Source organism: Raphanus sativus, chromosome 4 (genome assembly GCF_000801105.2).
Source record: "Raphanus sativus cultivar WK10039 chromosome 4, ASM80110v3, whole genome shotgun sequence".
Classification (NCBI taxonomy): Eukaryota; Viridiplantae; Streptophyta; class Magnoliopsida; order Brassicales; family Brassicaceae; genus Raphanus; species Raphanus sativus.
In genome coordinates, this window is record NC_079514.1 from 39,642,614 (window position 1) to 39,662,416 (window position 19,803).

The following is a 19,803-nucleotide window of genomic DNA, read 5'->3' on the forward strand; positions in this document are numbered from 1 at the left end:
GAGGTGGAACCGTCGTTAATCGATCCCATCTGGTGTTGACGTTACTTCGCTTAGCCCCACGGTGGGCGCCAACTGTTTGATCGGAAAACGGTTCTATGCTAAAGTAGACAGATTTCGATTGTGGGTTTAGTCGAAGACGTTTTTATTCAGATGAGAAAGAGTTTAGTCGGTGTACAAAAGAGGAAACAAACGGTGAGAAAGAGAGACCGGAGCTCGGAAGCTGTCGGTCGGAAAAGTACAACGGCGAGAATACAAGATGAAAACCCTAATTCTAGCCGCCAAGTGAGTGAGTGTGATTTCGGATCCCCTCCTCGTTGTCCCTTCGTCCTCTTTTATAGCTGACATCCTCTTGATCTCATGACCTAATCTTCGTGACCTAAGCTCGATGGGCTTTTCGTCCGTGGGCCGGGCGTCGTTACTTCAACTCAACGGGCTTTGTGGCGCCGTTCTGTCGAGAGTCGGGCCGACGCGGAGCCGTCAGTGGGCCGGGTCATCTATTATTCGGGCCTTGTGGGAGGATGTGAATCCTGTCCCTACAGCATCCAATGATGACCAAGCCTCTCTCTGTCTTTACTGCTTTTTTTCTACTAGTGTAATTATCTATTTTTCTTTTTACATTTTACTTTTACACCGTATCGTAAAAACCATTTACTGAAAATTAGTAATAAGGGGGAAAAGAAAACCTGACCTCATGATTTAAGGAAGTTATTGAGTCATGGATGACAGAGACAAAAGAGAGCTTACTCAGTTCATTAAAAAGCCAACAAGAACAAAATTATTCAATTTGCCATTTAATATTTACATCAGCGATATAATACAATCCAATTGTAGTGTTTGTTTAATTGGTTCGAGCGAACTAATTTTAAAATGTGGATATTTATGTGTGTGTAGAGTTTATTTTTTCCTTCCAATAATTAACAAACTTCAAATTTAGAAACATGTCTGCATCGTTGTGGTCAAATGGTAGACTAAACATATAAATATGTTATAACAATATACCGATGTTCTAACTTCACCTGAAACAAAATTACAATTATATGGAAAATGTGTGTTTATTCGGCTTATCTATCTTATTAAAACAGAAACATTCTCTTGGACCTAACATTTATTTTGTAAGTTTTAAATTAAATACATATTTATACTTTATAGTTAAACCTACATTAAATCATTAATGTTTCTTTCTTTATACTACTATCCATGTTTCCAAACAATATACTTATTTCTTTATACTACTATCAATGTTTCCAAACAATATATTTTTTATACTACTATCAATGTTTCCAAACAATACAATAATTAATCTTAGTTATTTTATATATATCATTTTCTTTTTAAAATTTTGTAAAAACGTTATAATTTCATAAATTGCAAAATAATAAACTTTAAAATTTGGATTATAAGATTACAAATTATGAAACTATTACAATTTAAATCCAATTAGATTACATATCGGTCATCCATTAGTTCAATCGGTTAATCTCGGGTTTTAGTGATTTTTTTTAATATGAATATTTTAAAAACCTAAATTGAATTGTTAGATCTCCGGATTAACCGGTATAATCACAATCGGGTTGAATTTAAAAACACTGATTTAAATGCAAAAAATATTTTAAATACATACTCTTTAAAAATTACCAAAATATTTGTTAAGTTATTAGTGATTTTTTTCATCGTATATTTAAAAACTTACAAAATAAATGTTAGGTCCAATAGTTAAACCTACATTAAATCACTAATGTTCCTTTTTTATACTACTATCCATGTTTCCAAACAATATACTTATTTCTTTATACTACTATCAATGTTAGCAAACAATATATTTTATACTATTATCAATGTTTCCAAACAATACAATAATTAATCTTAGTTATTTTATATCTATCATTTTCTCTTTAAAATTTTGTAAAAAGTTCATAATTTCATAAATTGCAAAATAATGAACTTTAAAATTTGGATTATAAGATTAAAAATTATGAAACTATTACAATTTAAATCAAATTAGATTACATATCAGTCATCCATCAGTTCAATCGGTTAGTCTAGGGTTTTAGTAATTTTTTTAATATAATTATTTTAAAAACCTAAATTGAATTGTCAGATCTCCGGATTAACCGGTATAATCACAATCGGGTTGAATTTAAAAATACTGATTTAAATGCAAAAATATTTTAAATACACACTCTTTAAAAATTACCAAAATATTTATTAAGTTATTAGTGAAATTTTTCATCGTAAAATATCCCGCGCTTCCAAAGCGCGGGTCAAGATCTAGTACACTTTATAAGGTATTCCAGTAACAGATTATTCGGTTTCCTTCTAGTATTAGTCAGAAATTATTCTAAATCCATATCAAATGATGTGGTGGTCTTCAGAAAAAAAATTACTTGTAACACTAAATGTATTTCTACTAACATTAATCAGATTAATCAATGGAAGATATAACCGTTTAGGAAAACAAAATTCAAAGACTATGTTTGAATTACCTAGATACTAGGAAGTTGTATTACCTAGATCAGTAATCAATTTTTCTAATTAGTAGTTTAAATGTTTCAAAAGATATACTCCCTCTGTTTCATAATACTTGATGTTTTGCCTTCTTGCACAAAGATTAAGAAAACTAGATTTTTCTAAAAAAAATATTTTTAAAATATTACTTTAGAATCAATTAACCAATAATAAAAAAAATAGTGAAATCTAATTGGTTGAACAGTTTCCAATAAAGTTAAAGTTAACCTTAAAATCTCAAAACTTCATCTAATTTGAAACAAAATTATCCTTCTAAAACATCAACTATATTGAAACGGAGGGAGTATGTTTTTTTGATTTTACAAATATTGAAAAATATTTAAGATTATCATTTCTATGATGGATCATGCACCTATATGTACACATATATTTACTGTATATAGTCTGAATGTAATAAATGAGTCAACATGTAATTTCATAATTAAAAGGTTAAAAGTAAAAAAGAGGTAGAAGAAGTACTCATGGGTACTACTCCCAACTTCATCATGATGATGATCAGCAGACCATTTTGCATGTAGATATAACTATGCTTATAACCATCTCATTGAATCTTCCCTTCATTAGTCTACCCTCTTTCACATATTCCCACTTCTTTCATTTCCATCGATCATCATAAGATACAGAAACATAAAAAACCTTATATGTATTATATGTCATGGTGATTGTAATTTCTATAAAAATAAAAATTTAGCATATGGCATTTAGATAGAACTATTTAGCTAATACTTTTTAATCAAGGGTTTGCTTATTTAGCTAATTGTTGATATATAATCTTACAAGTACCTTATAGATTCATCAACTTTAACTTTAGTTGTTATAAACATACATTCAAAAAATTTCAAAATATAAACAGACCCATAACCGATCAGTAAGTATTTTTAAAAAAAAATTACCAAAAATTTGATACCATATTTAAATTTACTATTAAATAATTATTATTTTCATAGATATTTTAAGTATTTAAAGGTATTAAAACATAAATTATATTTGAAGTGTTTAAGGGTTTTAGCAGATCAAAGTATCTATTTGGCGGGGAGATGGTTTTAAGTTGTTAACCGAAAATTCTCTCACCCGTGTCCCGCAATATGATTGGAGGAGAGAAATGACTGGCACGTGAACGACTTTTATGATAGTTCGTTACTCGTTTTGCTGCTATCATTGGCTGTGATTATACTTACGTGACCCACTTGTTTCCCTATCTCAAGTTCCGTAACTCCTAGTAAACATGAACGAAAGAACAGAGACCAAAGGAAAGAAACAAAGAAGACAATGAGGAAGAGAAATAGACAGTTTTCATTAATTATCCTTTTTTATTTCACCACGGTTGTCATTTACACCAGTTACATATCTTTAGAGAAAAGGGTTTCATCTACAAACCATCAAAACCGCCCTTTAGATAAAAAGGTTTCAAAGATTCAAACAGTAGCTTTTTTTAGTGAAAGACCTCTTTAAGGTGGCCAATGCATATACTTTGAGTCTCCACTCGAACAACGTCTTTCTTATATGTGAATAAGTATGGCCGTACTACAGCCACAAAGCTGACAAGATCATGTAGTTAAATTCCTTAACCAAGCAAGAAAAAACATTTTATTTGAAACCAAAAACTTGGAACTTCATATGCATGTTTAGTCTCACAGTTTCTCACATTTCTTACCACTAGGAGTAACAAAGACATCTACCAGGAACCAAACATAATCATATATATACTAATCAGTTTTAAAGGTGAGTAGAGGATGAACCTTGTATCATAGATTACATATCACGAGAGACATGAAAAGAGTCTGAAAAAGAGAGGCTAAAACATTCAAAAGCCAAAACATATAATTAACGATTTATCCGAAAGAAAGATGATTGCACATTCTTTCCATTAGCCTGGTTAGTTGAGTTGCAGTAAGCTTGGAAGATACGAAGAACACAACAGTGGCGGATAATATATCTTATTCAAACTGTCTTCGAGCTCCATAGCTTCTCGTATTCTCACAGATTTGAAGTATCCATCTTGTCCGAAAACGTGAGCAGTTTGGTAGACACATCCACTGACCGTTTCAAGAAAGAAAACCACAGCAATTTTCTTCTCCTCGTCAACGAGAAAACTCCCAGTATAAGTTTTAACCGAACAGCCAGTGACCACTTTCAGAAACTTTGTCCAAGACACAACATGAGGACCAATCTTATCCGTAACGCTAATCTCGATCGTCTCACGTGTATTCGAGTGTTGATACAAGACAGCGAGCTGCGGCTCTTCTCTTCTTCTAACGCAAGAGAAAGACAGAAAATGCAATCCACGGTAAGAATGAGACGGCGGCAGAGGCAGAAGCGGTGCAAAGCTCTCTGCTGTGAAATCAAAACAGAGGAAGGAACCTACAACACTCGAACGAAAATAAGTGTTTCCTTTCAAAGAGATGCCGCGTGAATGATCACTTATCTCCGGGGGGGGGCTTGACATCAAGAACCTTCCAAGAACTCGTGCTAAAGTCATAGAGTTGGAACCCTAAAACGTGCTTGCTTGTAACTGGATGGATCTCTTTGGAGATCCTCAGGATCTTGTGGTTAAGGTTGTTGTGGTCGTATCCGAGAGCAAACCTGTCTCCACGTTGGAACCTGTGTCTGGGTTCAATCCACCTCGTTTGCCCTAAATAAGGATTACATACCAAGAGCCTTGAGCAATCCTTAAGGAGGCATAGCAACAAGCCATCATCACAGTGAAACACATAAAGGATCTGTATTCGATCAAGTACGCTAACTTGTCTTATAGATGGGTCGCCATTGTCTTTGCTTTGATCGAAGTTCATCAAACAAATCCTCCTCGAGTCCATCATCAGGAACTGCTTCTTTGAGTCTGCTACTGCTTTACCAAAAAGGATCCTATTTTTACAACAAACGTTCCACTTTCTGCATGTAGACCGAACTGATCTCAGAGATGCCATCGGCACCCTAGAAAATATCTCATCTTCTACCAAATCCTCTGGAAGATCGAAAATAGTCTTCTTCATTGTTCAAAGCTTCAATTAGGGTTTCTTTCTCTGGCTCTGCTCTGATGGAGTTTATATGTGTCGTGAAGATGAAGTCAACTTGGCCAATCCACGTTTTATAGATGCCTAATATTTTTTTTGGGGGGTTATTGGTAAAAAAGATTTGAGACTTCATATTATTGGTTCATGGTTGGATTAGTAAAACCTAATTTTATTGGTTTGGTAATTTTTAAAAAATCTAATGCTATTGGTTTAAGGATTTTTAAAAAAATCTATTTATATCCTTATTTTACAATTTTTTTTAAGTATGATTGATTCTCTGATTCTAATTAAATTTAATAATGTCTTTGAAAGATTAGTTCTCTCCAATTTTATTCAGTAAGACACAACTTTCAGAAAAATTAAAGATCCATATATACCGTGCACCCCAAGGTTTTATCTGTCGTCCCTAAAATCTAAAGCCTCTCTCGATCGCTGTAAACGAAACAAACCCACGATAGGAGCGATCTTCCCTTTCGAGTTTCTTTTTAGAAGTCTGTTCTTGAAAGTTATGGTAGTAAACAGCGAGAACATGGTTGATTCATCTCCAGCGATCAATAATATTTCTTTGGTCCCTCGCCTGTTAATGCTGCAGATAATTCTGGTTTGGAGTTGCTCCTTAAAATTAAACTATCCATAAACTATGATCAATTTGGTTAAAATAATACAACTGTGGCATATAAGAGGGTACAAGGAACAGTAAGTATGTTTTTGGTTTCAGTCTTCCTTAATCATCATCTTTTAAAGCTTAGAGAGTTTGACTTCTTGAGTGGAAGGTCGAAAAGCTACGAAGGTGCTATCAGTTGAAAAGGAGCCTGGATTGAAACATGTTGTTCCCCCAACTTGCACAACCTTTTGCTTGCTCATGTCACCTAATACTATCGTATGCGGAGTTGTTGGGTATAGTCGAAGAGAGTGATCATAGTTCCAAACGATAGGTTGCACCATGAGAAGTAGAGGACATAAGTGGCTCTGGTGAGTTATTGTGTAAATCTTTTAAATTTAGCTGTTATCAATATAAATTCAAAACTAGTTTGGTTTAGAAAACGTATCTAAAGGTTTTTCACAAAGTATAATATAGACCAGAACCAATCAATAAAATTGTTTATATTTTAGGTGTTTAAAAGGTTTTAGCAGTCGCAGATCAAAGTAGATATTTGGGGGAGAGATGGTGTTAAGTTGTTAACTTTAAACTCTCTCACCCGTGTGAAGATGCAATATGATTGGACGAGGGAGATGACTGGCACTGTGGCGCGTGAACGAAATTTAACTGTTTTTATGACTGCTCGTGTTATTATCATTGGCAGTGATTATACTTAACGTGACCGACCTGTTTTTCCTATCCTAGTTTCCTTCACTCCTCCAATCCTCCTGGTGAACATGGATGAAAAAAGCAGAGACCAAAAGAAAGAAACAAAGAGTAGCTTTTTTTTTTAGTGGACACCTCTTTTAAGGCCTTGGTTCATGAGTGTATGGCCAATGCATATTCCTTGAGTCTCCACCCAAACAACACCTTTCTTATATATATATGTGAATAGATCAGGCCGTACTACAGCCACAAAGCTGACAGGAATACAGGATCATGGAAGTACGTTTAGTCACAGTGTCTCACACTTCTTCACACTAGGAGGAGGAACGAAGACATCTCCTAGTCCAGAAAAAAAAATCAGCAAGACATGGAGGATTCCACCCTGAACCCGCCGGCACAAGAGAACTAGAAATTGAGCTAATGTCAAAGATGTAACGATCACCATGGCAGAAACTATAGGTTCAACCTTTACGAGAGGAGAGAAAGATTGTACCTTTCCCAAGGGCTCTGAACTTCCTTTTGCGACTGGGAACATCAGGGAAGCCAGCAGTCGCCTATAAATCTGAAAACCATAACAGAGAGACACAACTAACGCAGCGATCTCCATAGCCATAGGGAGTTTCACTAGTAAGAATATGTAAAAAGGCAGCTGATGAATAGTAGTGGGCTACACAGAACCCGAACAAGGCACAGCCACTGCAAAAGAATGATTTAATGATCAATTCCTTCAAATAGATAATGAGCCAATAAAGAGAGTCGTTGATATCCTATCAAGAAAATTTCAGGACAGTTTACAATAAAGAAAGTGTTGCAAACTAAAACATGTTTACACATCAAGAGAGACATGAACAGTCTGAAAAAGAGAGGCTAAAACATTCAAAAGCCAAAACACATAATTAAAGATTTATCCGAAAGAAAGATGATTGCACATTCTTTCCATTAGCCTGGTTAGTTGAGTTGCAGTAAGCTTGGAAGATATGAAGAGCACAACAGTGGCGGATAAAATTTCTTATGAGGAGAAGAACTGAGATAGGGAGCTTCTCGGATTCTCACAGATTTGAAGTATCCATCTTCTCCGAAGACGTGAGCAGTTTGGTAGAAACATCCACTGACCGTTTCCAGAACGAAAACCAAAGCAATTTTCTTCTCCTCATCAACGAGAAAACTCCCACCAAAAGGATTAACCCAACAGCCAGTGACCACTTTCAGAAACTTTGTCCAAGACACAACATGAGGACCAATCTTATCCGTAACGCTAATCTCGATCGTCTCACGTGTATCCGAATGTTGATACAACGCAGCGAGCTGCTGCTCTTCTCTTCTAACGCAAGATAAAGACAGATAATGCAACGCAAAGTAAGAATGAGACGGCGGCAGAGGCAGAAGCGGTCCAATGCTTTCTGCTGTGAAATCAAAACAGAGGAAGTAACCTCCAGAAACACTCGAACGAAAATAAGTGTTTCCTTTCAGAGAGACGCCGCGTGAAAGAAGGCATCTCTCCCAGCGAGGAATGACATCACCAAGAACCTTCCAGGAACTCGAGCTAAACTCGTAGAGTTCGAACCCTAAAACGTTCTCGCTTGTAACTGGATGAATCTCGTCGGAGATCCTCAGGATCTTGTGGTTAAGACTCTTGTCGTATCCGAGAGCAAACCTGTCTGAACTATGGAAACTACCGTGTCTGGGTTCGATCCACCTCTTCTGACCTAAGTAAGGATTCCACACCAAGATCCTAGAGCAATCCTTAAGGAAGCATAGCAACAAGCCATCATCACAGTGAAACACATAAAAGATCTGTATTCGATCAAGTACGCTAACTTGTCTTATAGATGGTTCCCCATTGTCTTTGCTGAGATTGAAGTTCATCAAACAAATCCTCCCCGAGTCCATCATCAGGAACTGCTTCTTTGCTTCTGTTTTTTTACGAGAAAAAGGTCAAAAAAACCTTGAACTTTCAAATAAAAGCCAAAAAAAACTCCAACTCATTTTTTAGCCAAAAAATACCTCAATTTTCAAATATTAGTCATTTAAAATCTCATATTTTGTTGACCGAGCCAAATTAAACACTCGGATTAGTCAACTGTTAAAGATGTTAACGTCTGTTAACTCTAGAAATAACGTCTTTTTAAAAACTAATTAAACATTAATGAAACTACTCTTTTGTTATGTGATTGGTCGTTTAATTCAAGTTTGTGAGTTTTCTAAATGTGATTTTTGTTTGCTCTATTTAATTTAAGTTTGTTTTACAGAAGAAAACAAACTTCGACAGAACATGAAGCCAAACAAAACCAATATTATTACCACACTTGTCTAGTTCACATAAAAAACAAACACAAAGCCGACCAAAATGTATTGTGAAGATCATAATTTCAAAGACAAAAGAAAAACACAAAGCCAAAGTCAAACACGTATACTGTCAAGTTCACAAAAAAAAATAGAAAACATAAACTTGTCAAGTTCACACTTGTGAGGGAGAGAGTCATTGCGAAGATCCTTGTGCTTGAGAGAATTCTCCCTGGAACAGAAAATCACAGTTGTTAATCATAACAAAAAAACAACAAATTGGTAAAAAAATACACACGTACCAAATTTTTTCTTGGTCGACCTCTTGGTCTTTTTGGAGCACTCTCAACTTTGTCATTAGGACACGTCACCTTGTTATGACCTTGATCAAGACAATTTGAGCATGTGATGACCCTCCCATCTCGTGTCATCTTGGTCTTCTTGGATGAATTTTCATTAAGGCCTTTCTTCCTATCATAATTACTTGGTCTTCCACGTTTCCCTAGTCTAAATGGTGGTGGCAAAACTCCTAACCGATTCAACCGAGGCCATAACTTCATACCTTGGACTGGCCTGATTCCACGAGAATATGTTTCTCGCCACTTTTGGGCTGTGTAATAGCCAGCAACATAATCTTCTGTCCTAATCTTCTTAGCTGTAATTACACAACTAGCATGTATACAAGGGATTCCAGTGAGCTGCCATTTTATACACCCACATGTCTTGAGATCCATGTCCACACTATAAGCAACCGAATGGTCATCAACTTCATGCACATTTCCACAAGCAAGGTACCTTCTACATTCTTTAGCGTTCTCTTTGTTGAGTTCAATCTCAGCGTGTACCTTCTTAGTAAAGTGTGTCTTCAACCTATTAGCAAGAATAGCTCTCTTTGCATGACGAACCATACTTTGCCTTCTAATATCCTCTAGCATTTCAAGTAATGGTTTTTTCCTTGCTTCCCTAATGGTTTTATTGAAAGACTCACAGAGGTTGTTGAGGTTATCATTGCAAAAAGATCCAACTCTAAAGAATGCTCTGCTCCATGTTCTCGGGTTCTGTAGTTGAAGAGTATCAAACGCACCTTTGTTATATTTCTTCAGTACCTCTAAAGCTTCTTCAAACTCTCCTACGGTGTAGCAACCAGCTATTTTCCAAAACATACGCTCTAACTCAGGATCCTTGCTGTCTCGTTTCCAGTTTGACAGTATGTGTCTTGCACACATTCGATGTTCTGCTTCTGGTAGTTCATTTTTCACAGCATTCACCAAACCCTGCATAAGTCATTAAATAAACATTCAGTACATTTTTATAAAAAAAAAAGAATAAATTAACCTTTCTAACCTTCTGCTTGTCTGAAATAATGGTGAATTTAGAGCCATCTTGTAGTCCCAAATCTTCCTTCAACAATCTCACAAACCACTCCCAGTTTATGTTATTCTCCACTTCTACTACAGCCCAAGCAATTGGAACTATTCTATTGTCACCATCTCTTCCAACAGCAGCCAATAAGTGTCCTTTTATATCCCATTTGAGAAATGCTCCATCTAAACCAATGATGGGCCTACAAGTCTCAATCCATGTCTCTCTTTGAGCTGTAAAACACATATAAAGGCGATCAAATCTCTGCTTGCTCTGTACCACAGGCCCTGGAACAGTCTCTATCTTCATAGTAGAGTATGGATTAGATTTTAGGACCTCAGCTTGGTAATCCCAAATCCGAGAAAAGTGAGCTTCATGGCTGGCCTTCCTTTCTCTATAAAGCTTAGACTTTGCTTTTCCACACTGTTCCTCAGTGACAGTGAGATTATATTCTCTCTTAATCTCATTTACCATCTCTGTCCTAGTAAACTTAGGATTTATTCTTAGCCTTTCCTCAAAGAGCGTGGCAATAGAAGAAGTCTTCAACATCTTCGAGTACCCTGACCTAATGCAACAATGCTCATTCACAAATACCTTCACTTGCATCTTATGTCTTCTTCTTTCATATGAACAATAAATTCTCCAAGGACACTTAGACTCTACATCAGAGCATTTTGCACCAAGGGCCTTAGCACAAGACTTATAAAGCCTGATATCATACCTTGATCGAAGAGAATACCTAAGCAAAGCCACTTTAAAATCAGACGCACATCCGTACGTTTTTCCCAAATACAGAAGCTCTTCACAACCAAGTGTATTTGCAGCCTCTTCTCTACGCTCGTACTCTTCTTCATCGTCATCAGATGACAATGGGTCTGGGATTTTATCATCATCCCAAATATCATCACCACTGTCTCCATCACTCACATCACCCTCGTTTCGTGCATCATCTCCAAAGTGGTTGCTTAAATCCTCAACAACCTCCTCTTCGACACCAATACCATTCTGATCAGCCTCATTATCACCTTCCTCATCGCTTTGATTATGTTGCTCATTGGGTTCTTCTCTAGGTACCCTAACCCTTTCCCCTTCTGGTCTCTCAGTACGACGAACCCGAAGTAATCCCATCGTCCTAGCCATCCTCTGCGTCGTCAATGGCTCTGGGTTTAGGAGATTAGATGATTGAGAGATTAGAGAATTAGGGTTTTCTTTTTAATTTAGAGGAACTGGTTTTAGTTTGTCGTGAAAAAGAAGGAGAAGAGATAATTAAAAAAATGGAAAAGATGTAAAACTACGTAGTTTCATTAATTTTGAAATAATTTTTAAAACAATGTCGTTTAGCTAATTAACGGAGGTTTATAAGTTTTAACGTTTGACTATTTGGATTTCTAATTTGGCCCAGTCAACAAAATATGAGATTTTAAATGGCCACTATTTAAAAATTAAAGTATTTTTTGGCTCAAGTAAGAATTTAAGATTTTTTTGGCTTTAATTTGAAAGTTTGAGTTTTTTTTGGCAGTTTTCTCGTTTTTTTACCAAAAAGGATCCTATTTTTACATAAAACGTTCCACTTTCTGCATGTACACCGCACTGATCTCAGTGATGTCATTGTCATTCTAGAAAATATCTCATCTTCTACCAAATCCTCCGGAAGATCGGAAATTGTCTTCATTGTTCAAAGCTTTAGTTAGGGTTTCGGGATTATGAGAGCTCTCACGTCTTTGCTCTCTGCTCAGCGGGATTTTATCGACATATTGACTCCTCTTAATGGGCCGGCCCAACTAATTATATAAGATTTAGAGATGCCTTGATATGGAAATTAAAGATTGTTCCAAAAGCTCCTAGCACCTTTCTTTGGAGGGTCAAGCTATTGGAACCACTCACTACCATTCTAATTCTCTTTAGATCCAACCTGCCTATTTATTCTTTCGATGTCCTTCTTCTTGGATATACTCTGTGAACTAACTTTGAGGTGCTTCACTGATCCTGATGTGAATGTTGGAAGCCAATTTATGGGACTTTTATCTCCTTATATAATAAAATTTCGAGACCTTTACATCAAAAAAAACTCCTTCCATTCTGGATTTTAATTCTATGGCATATTTGGAAATTCCGCGATGAACTCCTATTTAGTCATAAGGTTTATAATCCGTATAGGGTGGTATCCTTTGCAAATGTGGAAAAATTCTCAGCACTCTGTTGGTGTAGTTACAAGTCCTTACATCCTACTGCTCCTGTCTTATGGGTAAGGTAGACCTCCTTTAGGTTGGTATAAATGTAATGTTGATGCGGCCTATCCTAGTCGTGTCTCTGCGGGTTGGATTGTTCGGGATCATTACGGAATCTGAACAAGGCATAATAGCCACTGCAGAACGGACACTGTGGTCAAGTGGACTAATACTTTTTAGGTTTGATCTTCAGGATATGCGAAACTAAGTTACATTGTTATGTTCACCTAAATGCGGATATGGATCCATGCTTTATGACCCATTTGAATGTCCTGGAGAAAGAGTCCATTGGCATGTTTACGATTCAACCAGTTAAAAAAATTTACAATAAATTAATAATAATGATCAATCCTTTCATGAGCAAATTAAAAATAGTTTGTTGATATCCTAGTTTCAGGACAGTTTACAATAGAATAATGTTTGCAAACAAAATGATGAAAAATTGTCTCAGGACAGCTCGTAGGAACAAACCATATTCATATACTACTAATAAGTTTTACAGGTGAGTAGAGGATGAACCTGTATCATAGACTACATATCACGAGAGACATGAACAGTCTGAAAAGAGAGGATACAAACATTCAAAAAGACAAAACAAATATTTAACGATTTAATCCGAAAGAAAGATGATTGCACATTCTTTCCATTAGAATGGGTTGGTTGAGTTGCAGTAAGCTTGGAAGATATGAAGAGCACAACAGTGGCGGATAATATCTCTTATTCCGAGAAGAACTGTTTTCGAGATAGGGAGCTTCACGGATTCTAACAGATTTGAAGTATCCATCTTGTCCGAAGACGTGAGCAGTTTGGTACACACATTCACTGACCTTTTCTAGAACGAAAACCACAGCAAGTTTTTTCTCCTCGTCAATGAGGAAACTCCCAGAAGGAGGGTCAACCCAAGAGCCAGTGACCACTTTCAAAAACTTTGTCCACGACACAACATGAGGACCAACCTTGTCCGTAACACTAATCTCGATTGTATCACGTGCATTCCAATGTTGATACAACAAAGCCAGCTGCTGCTGCTCTTCTTCTCTTCTAACACAAGAGAAAGACAGGAAATGTAATCCGTCGTCGTAAGAATGAAACGGCGGCAGAGGCAGAAGCGGTCCGAACCTCTCTGTTGTGAAATCAAAACAGAGGAAGGAACCTCTAACACCCGTAAGAAAATAAGCGTTTCCATTCAAAGACACGCACTGTTGACGAGACCTCGACTGCCAGTCTGGACTGAAATCAAGAACCTTCCAAGAGCTCGAGCTGAACTCGTAGCGTTCGATCCCTAAAGCGTACTGGTCTGTAACTGGATGAATCTCAGTGGAGATCCTCAGGATCTTGTAGTTGAAGCTGCTGTCGTGTCCGAAAGCAAACATGTCTGAACTATGGAAACTGTTTCTGGGTTCGATCCACCTCGTTTGACCTAAGTGAGGGTTCCACACCACAAGCCTAGAGTAATCCTTGAGGAAGCATAGCAACAAGCCATCAAACTGAAACACCTTAAAGATCTGGATTTTTTGATCAAGCACGCTTACTTGTTCTACAGATGGGGTGCCATCGTCTTTGCTGAGATCAAAGTTCATCAAACAAATCGTCCTCTTGTCCCTCAACAAGAACTGCTTCTTTGCTGCTTCTTTACCCAAAAAGATCCGATTTTTACATAAAGTGTTCCACTTTTTGCAAGTCGATCTCACTGAGCCCAGAGATTTAATCGGCGCCTTAGAGATTATCTCATCAGCTACCAAATCCTCTGGAAGATCCAAAATTGTCTTCTGCTTCTGCTTATTCTTTTTTTTGAACCAACAATCCAAAATTGTCTTCATTGCTCTATCTTCGTGGTGATGAAGACGACTTTGGCTGACCCATTTCTCCTAATGGGTATATATATAAATGATTTTTTTTTTGCATTCGAATTAGTATTGTTTATCTAATGAATAAAATATTTAAATAAGCCATAAAATAAAAAACGAATTTTATTTTCTTTTTCTATTAAAAAAATGACTAAAATTAAAAATAATCCAAATTCTAAAAATATATATTAAAATAATAATTTATAATAAAAGTTAATTTTTTAAAAAAAACAGAGAACACATAATTAATTAGTAATCAAGTAACTTTTTAATTTTATATAATTGAAAAGAAAATATTAAATATTTTAAAGATTTATTTATATATAATGAAGTGTAAAAAAATTTCAAAAAATATAATACGTAAAAATTTCAAATGAAACAGAAATAATAATTTATTAAAAATTAATAAATAGTTATAATATGTCTATGTTCGTAGGTGCGAGAGGAACACTTAGATATATAAAGATTTTGTACGTTTTGGAAATGCTTAATAGAAGTTTTCCAAAAGCAAATCCCTACTATATATTTGGGAGTAATGGTAAAATATCTTTGTAAGATTTTTTTTTAAAAATTGAGATTTAAAATAACTGGTTCATGGATTAGTAAAATCCAATGTTTTTGTAAGAATTTTTAAGATCTATTCAATTTTTTTTTTCAAAACTTTAGTTATGATTGATTCAAAAAAATTAAAGATCCATATATACCGTGCACCCCAAGGTTTTATCTGTCGTCCCTAAAATCTAAAGCCTCTCTCGATCGCTGTAAACGAAACAAACCCACGATAGGAACGATCTTCCCTTTCGAGTTTCTTTTAAGAAGTCTGTTCTTGAAAGTTATGGCAGTAGACAGCGAGTACATGGTTGATTCATCTCTAGCGATCAATAATATTTCTTTGGTTCCGCCTGTTAATGTTGCAGATATTTCTGGTTTGGAGTTGCTCCTTAAAGATACCCTCATGCATCATTACAATAAAATATTAGTAATTGTTTTTAGATACTTAATGGGGTTGTAATGGCTGTGGTGCAAATAAAAACTGTTGATAAAAAGTGCATTGAAACTCAAAAACAAACTATTAATTTTTTTTTTAAAAGATCTAGAAAATGATGTTGTGCTTGTTCCTAGGTACACTATTCAAAAAGATGGTTGAGAAATACTAGTGGTTTATTTACGTTTCGGACGCTTCAGATTCCTCAAAAAATAAGACATCGCCTTGTTTCAAGTCCAAACGATTGCGCTTCCCTCTCAGAGTTTAAATAGAGAAACATTCTGTGTATGTCAAAACACTCAGTTCTCAAAATTTCTATAAACCTTCCATGTTTGATCAATGGTTCAAGTAAGTTTTATTTTATTTTTGGTAATCATGTTAAATTGTTTATTCCAGCGACTGCAACTCTGTTTCAAATGAAGACTCTAAAATCCGAATGCAGGCAAATGTCAAAGGTGACTTCGCGAGGAGGACGGTGGCAATGAGGCAATTATCAGCCGAAGTGCCGAGGAGGACGGTGGCAATGAGGCAATTATCAGCCGAAGAGCTTGTCGTTGTCCAGGTTTGCATACCGCTCCCTGCCTTTTTATATAGTACTCTTTTGAACTCGCTTGGGTTTGAATTGCAAAAATGCTTCGAGACAGTGCTAGTGAGTTGTTCATTAATTTTGTTATCTTTTTATTACAGTCCAAAACGTTGTTTAAAGTGATATCACTAATGCTCTAATTAATGATCTTAGGATACTATGTTTAACAACAAAAGTACGGAGATTGCTGGTGTTGAGAAAGACGAGCGTGTGGAAATCGGTGAGAAGAAGAGGAGGTATGAGGTTATGGTTAATGCTGAGAGAGATCAGGAGGGGGAGGGAGATGGTGTGGATGAGTTTTGTGACCTCCGTGAGGTACTTGAGATGGGGACACTGTTTCAAAGTCTAGGTGGATATGAAAAGAAGATGCTAGTTCAGAATCTGAAAAACCTTGGAGCTCAAAGAAGAAAAGAGCTTACCGATGAGTGGAAGTCATTGCTTGATGAAGAGCTCCGTTTGAAAATCAAGAAACAATCCTTCTCAACGAAGCTCGCTTACGAAGGACTTCCTTCTTAATTCAAGGACAAGAAAACATATTCTTCTTGAGTGATTTAGATGTTTTAACGTTATTCTCAATAATGATTGTTATGTGTTTAAGTCTTTAAGCCCATCTTATGAATTATTCAGTTAATTAGCCTATGTCAAAGTGTTCTGACTTGTTTTATAAAATGGTTTATTTCTGAATTAATCTAAAAATGACATGAACTGAGATAAATATAAAGTTAACACAATTCTGTTGTAATTAACCTAAATATTATCAAATGCATCCTGTCAAATTGTTTTTCTTTCAAACACTAAAAGCTTCATACCATTGCAAGAACTTGCTTATACATGGGTGGATACTTTTGAGGGATGATACCTCAAGCCAGCAGGTACAGCACCTCTGGAGAGCAAAAACTAGGGTAACATACTACAAAATCACCAAAATTCCGTTATTGATTTAACATAAATATCATTAAATGCCTCCAGTCAAATTTATTAATTACCATATACTGTAATAATCCGAGTCATATCATTTATGAGCGAGACAAGGGGTATTTTAGTCATTTGAGTTTAATGCAGAGACTCGTTTCTTCTTCTCTCAGTTGAATAAAAAATTAGGGCTTTCTCCAGCTCTCCAAAGTTCCGATCTTTGATTCACCGGAAGGAATCAAAAAATGGTTCTTGGGAAGCGAACTCGTGAATACTCAAATGACTCCAACTCGGGTTGCTTGGAAAAACTCCTCACTGGCAAACCCATCTCTCCGTCTCCCCTCAGGAGGATGCAAGAAGACGACGTCTCCGGCATGGAGGCGATGCTCCGGAGGAGAAAACAGCCCAGGACAACGCCAGTGTCTTCCTCCTCTAATAACAAGATGGTCTGGACTAAAGACGACGAGCTCATTATCCTCGGGGTTTGTCAACACTCTCTCTTTTATTTACACTCTTCACTCTGTTTTTTTAAACACTCTGTTTTCTTGGAAAAACAGAGTATTGTAGATTATGAGAAGGAAATGAAGTTGAGTCATAGATCTGACTGGGATGCATTCTACGTATACGTTAAGGATTTTATTGAAGCGGACTTCTCTAGGAAGCAGCTTACTGATAAGATTAGGAAGTTGAACAAGAGGTTTTTGGGTAACAAGGCGAGGTGTAACGACGAGGAAGGACCTTCCTTTACTAGTACCGAAGACGATGAGATCTTCAAGCTGTCGATGATCATATGGGATACAGCAAATGAAACAGAGTGTGCTTCTGATGAGAATGTGGACCAAGCTAAGGTGTGTGTGTTTGTGTTACAATCTCGGAAACATTACTGTAAAGTTTGATAATATTAGAGGGATGTGTGATTGATCTTTTGGCTTTGTTGTTTTTGGATAAGGATGTGCCTTGTGTGGATCATGAACGTGCTGATGAGAATGTTGACCAAGCAAAGGTAGTGAGTGTCTCCTTATTGCCATACATTATTGTAGATATTGCTAATGCGTGATTGATCTTGAATTCTTGGTTTTGAATAAGGATGCACCTAGTGTGGAGCATGAACCAGTTAATGAGAATATGGACCAAGCAAAGGTAGTGAGTACCGTCCTCATTACCATGTGAGAATAACATTTTATATTAGTAATGCTTAACTGAACTTAAGTTCTTCTTTTGCATAAGGATGTGCCTCACGTGGAGCATGATAGGGTTGATGAGAATATAGAGCAGGCAAAGGTAGTGAGTATTTGTTCTGTCTGATCCACTTAGCTCCACATTACCATTTCAACACGTTATAGAATTTTATGTTAGTAATGCGTAACTGATCTTTTAAGTTCTTGTTTTTGAATAAGGATGCGCCTTACGTGGATGATGAACTGGTTGATGTTGATGAGTTGAATATGGAACAAGAAAAGGTAGTGAGTGTTTGTTCCGCTCCTCATTACCATTTCAACGCGTTGTAGAATTTTAAATATTAGTAATGCGCAACTGATCATAAGCTCTTGATTTGGACAAGGATGCGCCTTCTGTGGAGCATGAACGTGTTGTTGATGAGAATATGGAACGAGAAAAGGTAGTGAGTGTTTCTTTTGATTATACCAAGCTCCTTATTGCCATCTCTACATTTTATGTAAGTTTACTAATGTCTAATGATGTTTTAGGTTCTTGAGTTGAAAAAGGATGCGCCTTGTGTGGAGCATGAGCAGGTTAATAATGCAGATACGGACCAAGAAATGGTACTGAGTCTTTGTTCTGTTATGTAAAATTTGATGTTAACAATGTGTATTGATCTTGGATTCTTATTGTGAGATATAGGATGTGCCTTGTGTGGAGCATGAAGGAGTTAACGAGAACATGAACCAAGAAGAGGTAGACGAGTTTATCTCGTTCTCCCAATCTCCTTATTAGTATCACTTAAACATGATGTTCGAAATTTGATAATTACCAATGCCTAACTGATACTTAATTCTTGTTTTGTTTAAAGGCTATTTCTCGCACTGAGGATGAACCGGTGAGTAACGTAAGTATAGAGACTGATAAAGGAGAGAAAGAGAAGAGCGAGGAAGAGTTTTGTGCTCTGAAGGATACACTGACTGATAAAGAAAATAACGAGGAAGATGGTGTGGATGAGTTTTGTGCTATGAAGGATATACTAACTGATAAAGAAAAAGAGAAAGAAAATAACGAGGAAGAAGATAGTGTGGATGAGTATTGTGCTCTGAAGGATGCATTTGAGGCGACGACATTCTTTCAAAGTATAGGTAAATATCAACAGAAGGTCCTGCTTGAGAATCTGAAGAACCTTAGTGGTCCAAGAAGAAAAGAGCTAGCTGATGAATGCAAGGAGTTGATTGACGAGGAGATGAAACTGTGTGCCAAGAAACTCAGTTTTTCTACAAAGCTTGCTAGCGCATGGGAGTCGTCTTGTTGATGATTTCAAGAAACATCAAGTTTTGCTTCTTTTTTTTTACGGAACCTACATGGTTCTTTGATTTTTTTTTTTTTTTGATGCTCAAGCCAATCTTTTGAGCCTGCGTGGCTTGTAATCGGTGACTCGTGTTAATATGTTTCTGAAATGAATCCAAAACGTAGTTGCAGAGATGGTAATGTCTCTTGTATCAGAGAGCCGGTTTATACCGGTTATTAAAAAAATAAAAGATTTTAAAGTTCGGTTCGGTTCGTGGATCTGTCTGTCATTCAGAGTGACTG

General features: G+C 36.3%; 5 protein-coding genes and 1 pseudogene across 11 annotated transcripts; 2 read left to right on the top strand and 4 right to left on the bottom strand.

The window, feature by feature from the left end:
* Nucleotides 1–4,286: 4,286 nt before the first annotated feature.
* LOC108850968 (F-box/kelch-repeat protein At3g13680-like) lies at nt 4,287–5,623 on the bottom strand (annotated as a pseudogene).
* A 1,512-nt stretch (nt 5,624–7,135) lies between these two features.
* On the bottom strand, nt 7,136–8,736 carry LOC108853266 (F-box/kelch-repeat protein At3g13680-like). The gene is made up of 3 exons (XM_018626700.2): nt 7,900–8,736; nt 7,340–7,400; nt 7,136–7,185 (listed from the first exon to the last, which is right to left on the bottom strand). Exons 1-3 carry the CDS (start codon nt 8,734–8,736, stop codon nt 7,136–7,138), a joined length of 948 nt encoding a protein of 315 aa, XP_018482202.2.
* Nucleotides 8,737–9,130: 394 nt separating this feature from the next.
* On the bottom strand, nt 9,131–11,688 carry LOC108808175 (uncharacterized). Its single transcript, XM_057008694.1, has 3 exons — nt 10,474–11,688; nt 9,432–10,403; nt 9,131–9,361 (listed from the first exon to the last, which is right to left on the bottom strand). The coding sequence occupies exons 1-3, from the start codon at nt 11,629–11,631 to the stop codon at nt 9,326–9,328; spliced, it is 2,166 nt and encodes a 721-aa protein (XP_056864674.1). The 5' UTR covers nt 11,632–11,688; the 3' UTR covers nt 9,131–9,325.
* A 1,488-nt stretch (nt 11,689–13,176) lies between these two features.
* LOC108851582 (F-box/kelch-repeat protein At3g13680) lies at nt 13,177–14,590 on the bottom strand. The gene has a single exon (XM_018625035.2). The coding sequence runs from the start codon at nt 14,537–14,539 to the stop codon at nt 13,322–13,324; it is 1,218 nt and encodes a 405-aa protein (XP_018480537.1). The 5' UTR covers nt 14,540–14,590; the 3' UTR covers nt 13,177–13,321.
* Nucleotides 14,591–15,890: 1,300 nt separating this feature from the next.
* LOC108850969 (GLABROUS1 enhancer-binding protein-like 2) lies at nt 15,891–16,653 on the top strand. Its single transcript, XM_018624410.1, has 3 exons — nt 15,891–15,899; nt 15,994–16,113; nt 16,291–16,653. Exons 1-3 carry the CDS (start codon nt 15,891–15,893, stop codon nt 16,651–16,653), a joined length of 492 nt encoding a protein of 163 aa, XP_018479912.1.
* A 541-nt stretch (nt 16,654–17,194) lies between these two features.
* Nucleotides 17,195–19,691, top strand: LOC108855112 (GLABROUS1 enhancer-binding protein-like 3). 7 transcript variants are annotated; one of them, XM_018628829.2, is made up of 10 exons: nt 17,195–17,531; nt 17,607–17,897; nt 17,999–18,052; nt 18,136–18,192; nt 18,277–18,333; nt 18,447–18,509; nt 18,611–18,667; nt 18,756–18,830; nt 18,910–18,963; nt 19,079–19,691. In XM_018628829.2, exons 1-10 carry the CDS (start codon nt 17,295–17,297, stop codon nt 19,523–19,525), a joined length of 1,392 nt encoding a protein of 463 aa, XP_018484331.1. In that variant the 5' UTR covers nt 17,195–17,294; the 3' UTR covers nt 19,526–19,691. The 7 variants fall into 7 exon arrangements, with proteins under 7 accessions (XP_018484331.1, XP_018484336.1, XP_018484334.1 ...); XM_018628832.2 differs by having other exon boundaries at nt 17,196–17,531; nt 18,277–18,330; XM_018628830.2 differs by having other exon boundaries at nt 17,196–17,531; nt 18,136–18,189.
* The last annotated feature ends 112 nt before the right edge of the window (nt 19,692–19,803 follow it).

Bases quoted from the DNA above. Each gene is read 5' to 3' on its own strand.
- LOC108853266 (XM_018626700.2), bottom strand. From the start codon at position 8,736: ATGGACTCGGGGAGGATTTGTTTGATGAACTTCAATCTCAGCAAAGAC. The intron at 7,401-7,899 runs GTGAGAATCCGA...TCAGATTTATAG, and splicing joins AAGATGGATACTTCAAATCT to GCGACTGCTGGCTTCCCTGA. The intron at 7,186-7,339 runs GTACAATCTTTC...TTTCTGGACTAG, and splicing joins GTTCAGAGCCCTTGGGAAAG to GAGATGTCTTCGTTCCTCCT.
- LOC108808175 (XM_057008694.1), bottom strand. From the start codon at position 11,631: ATGGCTAGGACGATGGGATTACTTCGGGTTCGTCGTACTGAGAGACCA. The intron at 10,404-10,473 runs GTTAGAAAGGTT...TGACTTATGCAG, and splicing joins TTATTTCAGACAAGCAGAAG to GGTTTGGTGAATGCTGTGAA. The intron at 9,362-9,431 runs GTACGTGTGTAT...TTTCTGTTCCAG, and splicing joins GTCGACCAAGAAAAAATTTG to GGAGAATTCTCTCAAGCACA.
- LOC108851582 (XM_018625035.2), bottom strand. From the start codon at position 14,539: ATGAAGACAATTTTGGATTGTTGGTTCAAAAAAAAGAATAAGCAGAAG.
- LOC108850969 (XM_018624410.1), top strand. The intron at 16,114-16,290 runs GTTTGCATACCG...TAATGATCTTAG, and splicing joins AAGAGCTTGTCGTTGTCCAG to GATACTATGTTTAACAACAA.
- LOC108855112 (XM_018628829.2), top strand. From the start codon at position 17,295: ATGGTTCTTGGGAAGCGAACTCGTGAATACTCAAATGACTCCAACTCG. The intron at 17,898-17,998 runs GTGTGTGTGTTT...TTTTTGGATAAG, and splicing joins AGAATGTGGACCAAGCTAAG to GATGTGCCTTGTGTGGATCA. The intron at 18,510-18,610 runs GTAGTGAGTGTT...GATTTGGACAAG, and splicing joins TGAATATGGAACAAGAAAAG to GATGCGCCTTCTGTGGAGCA.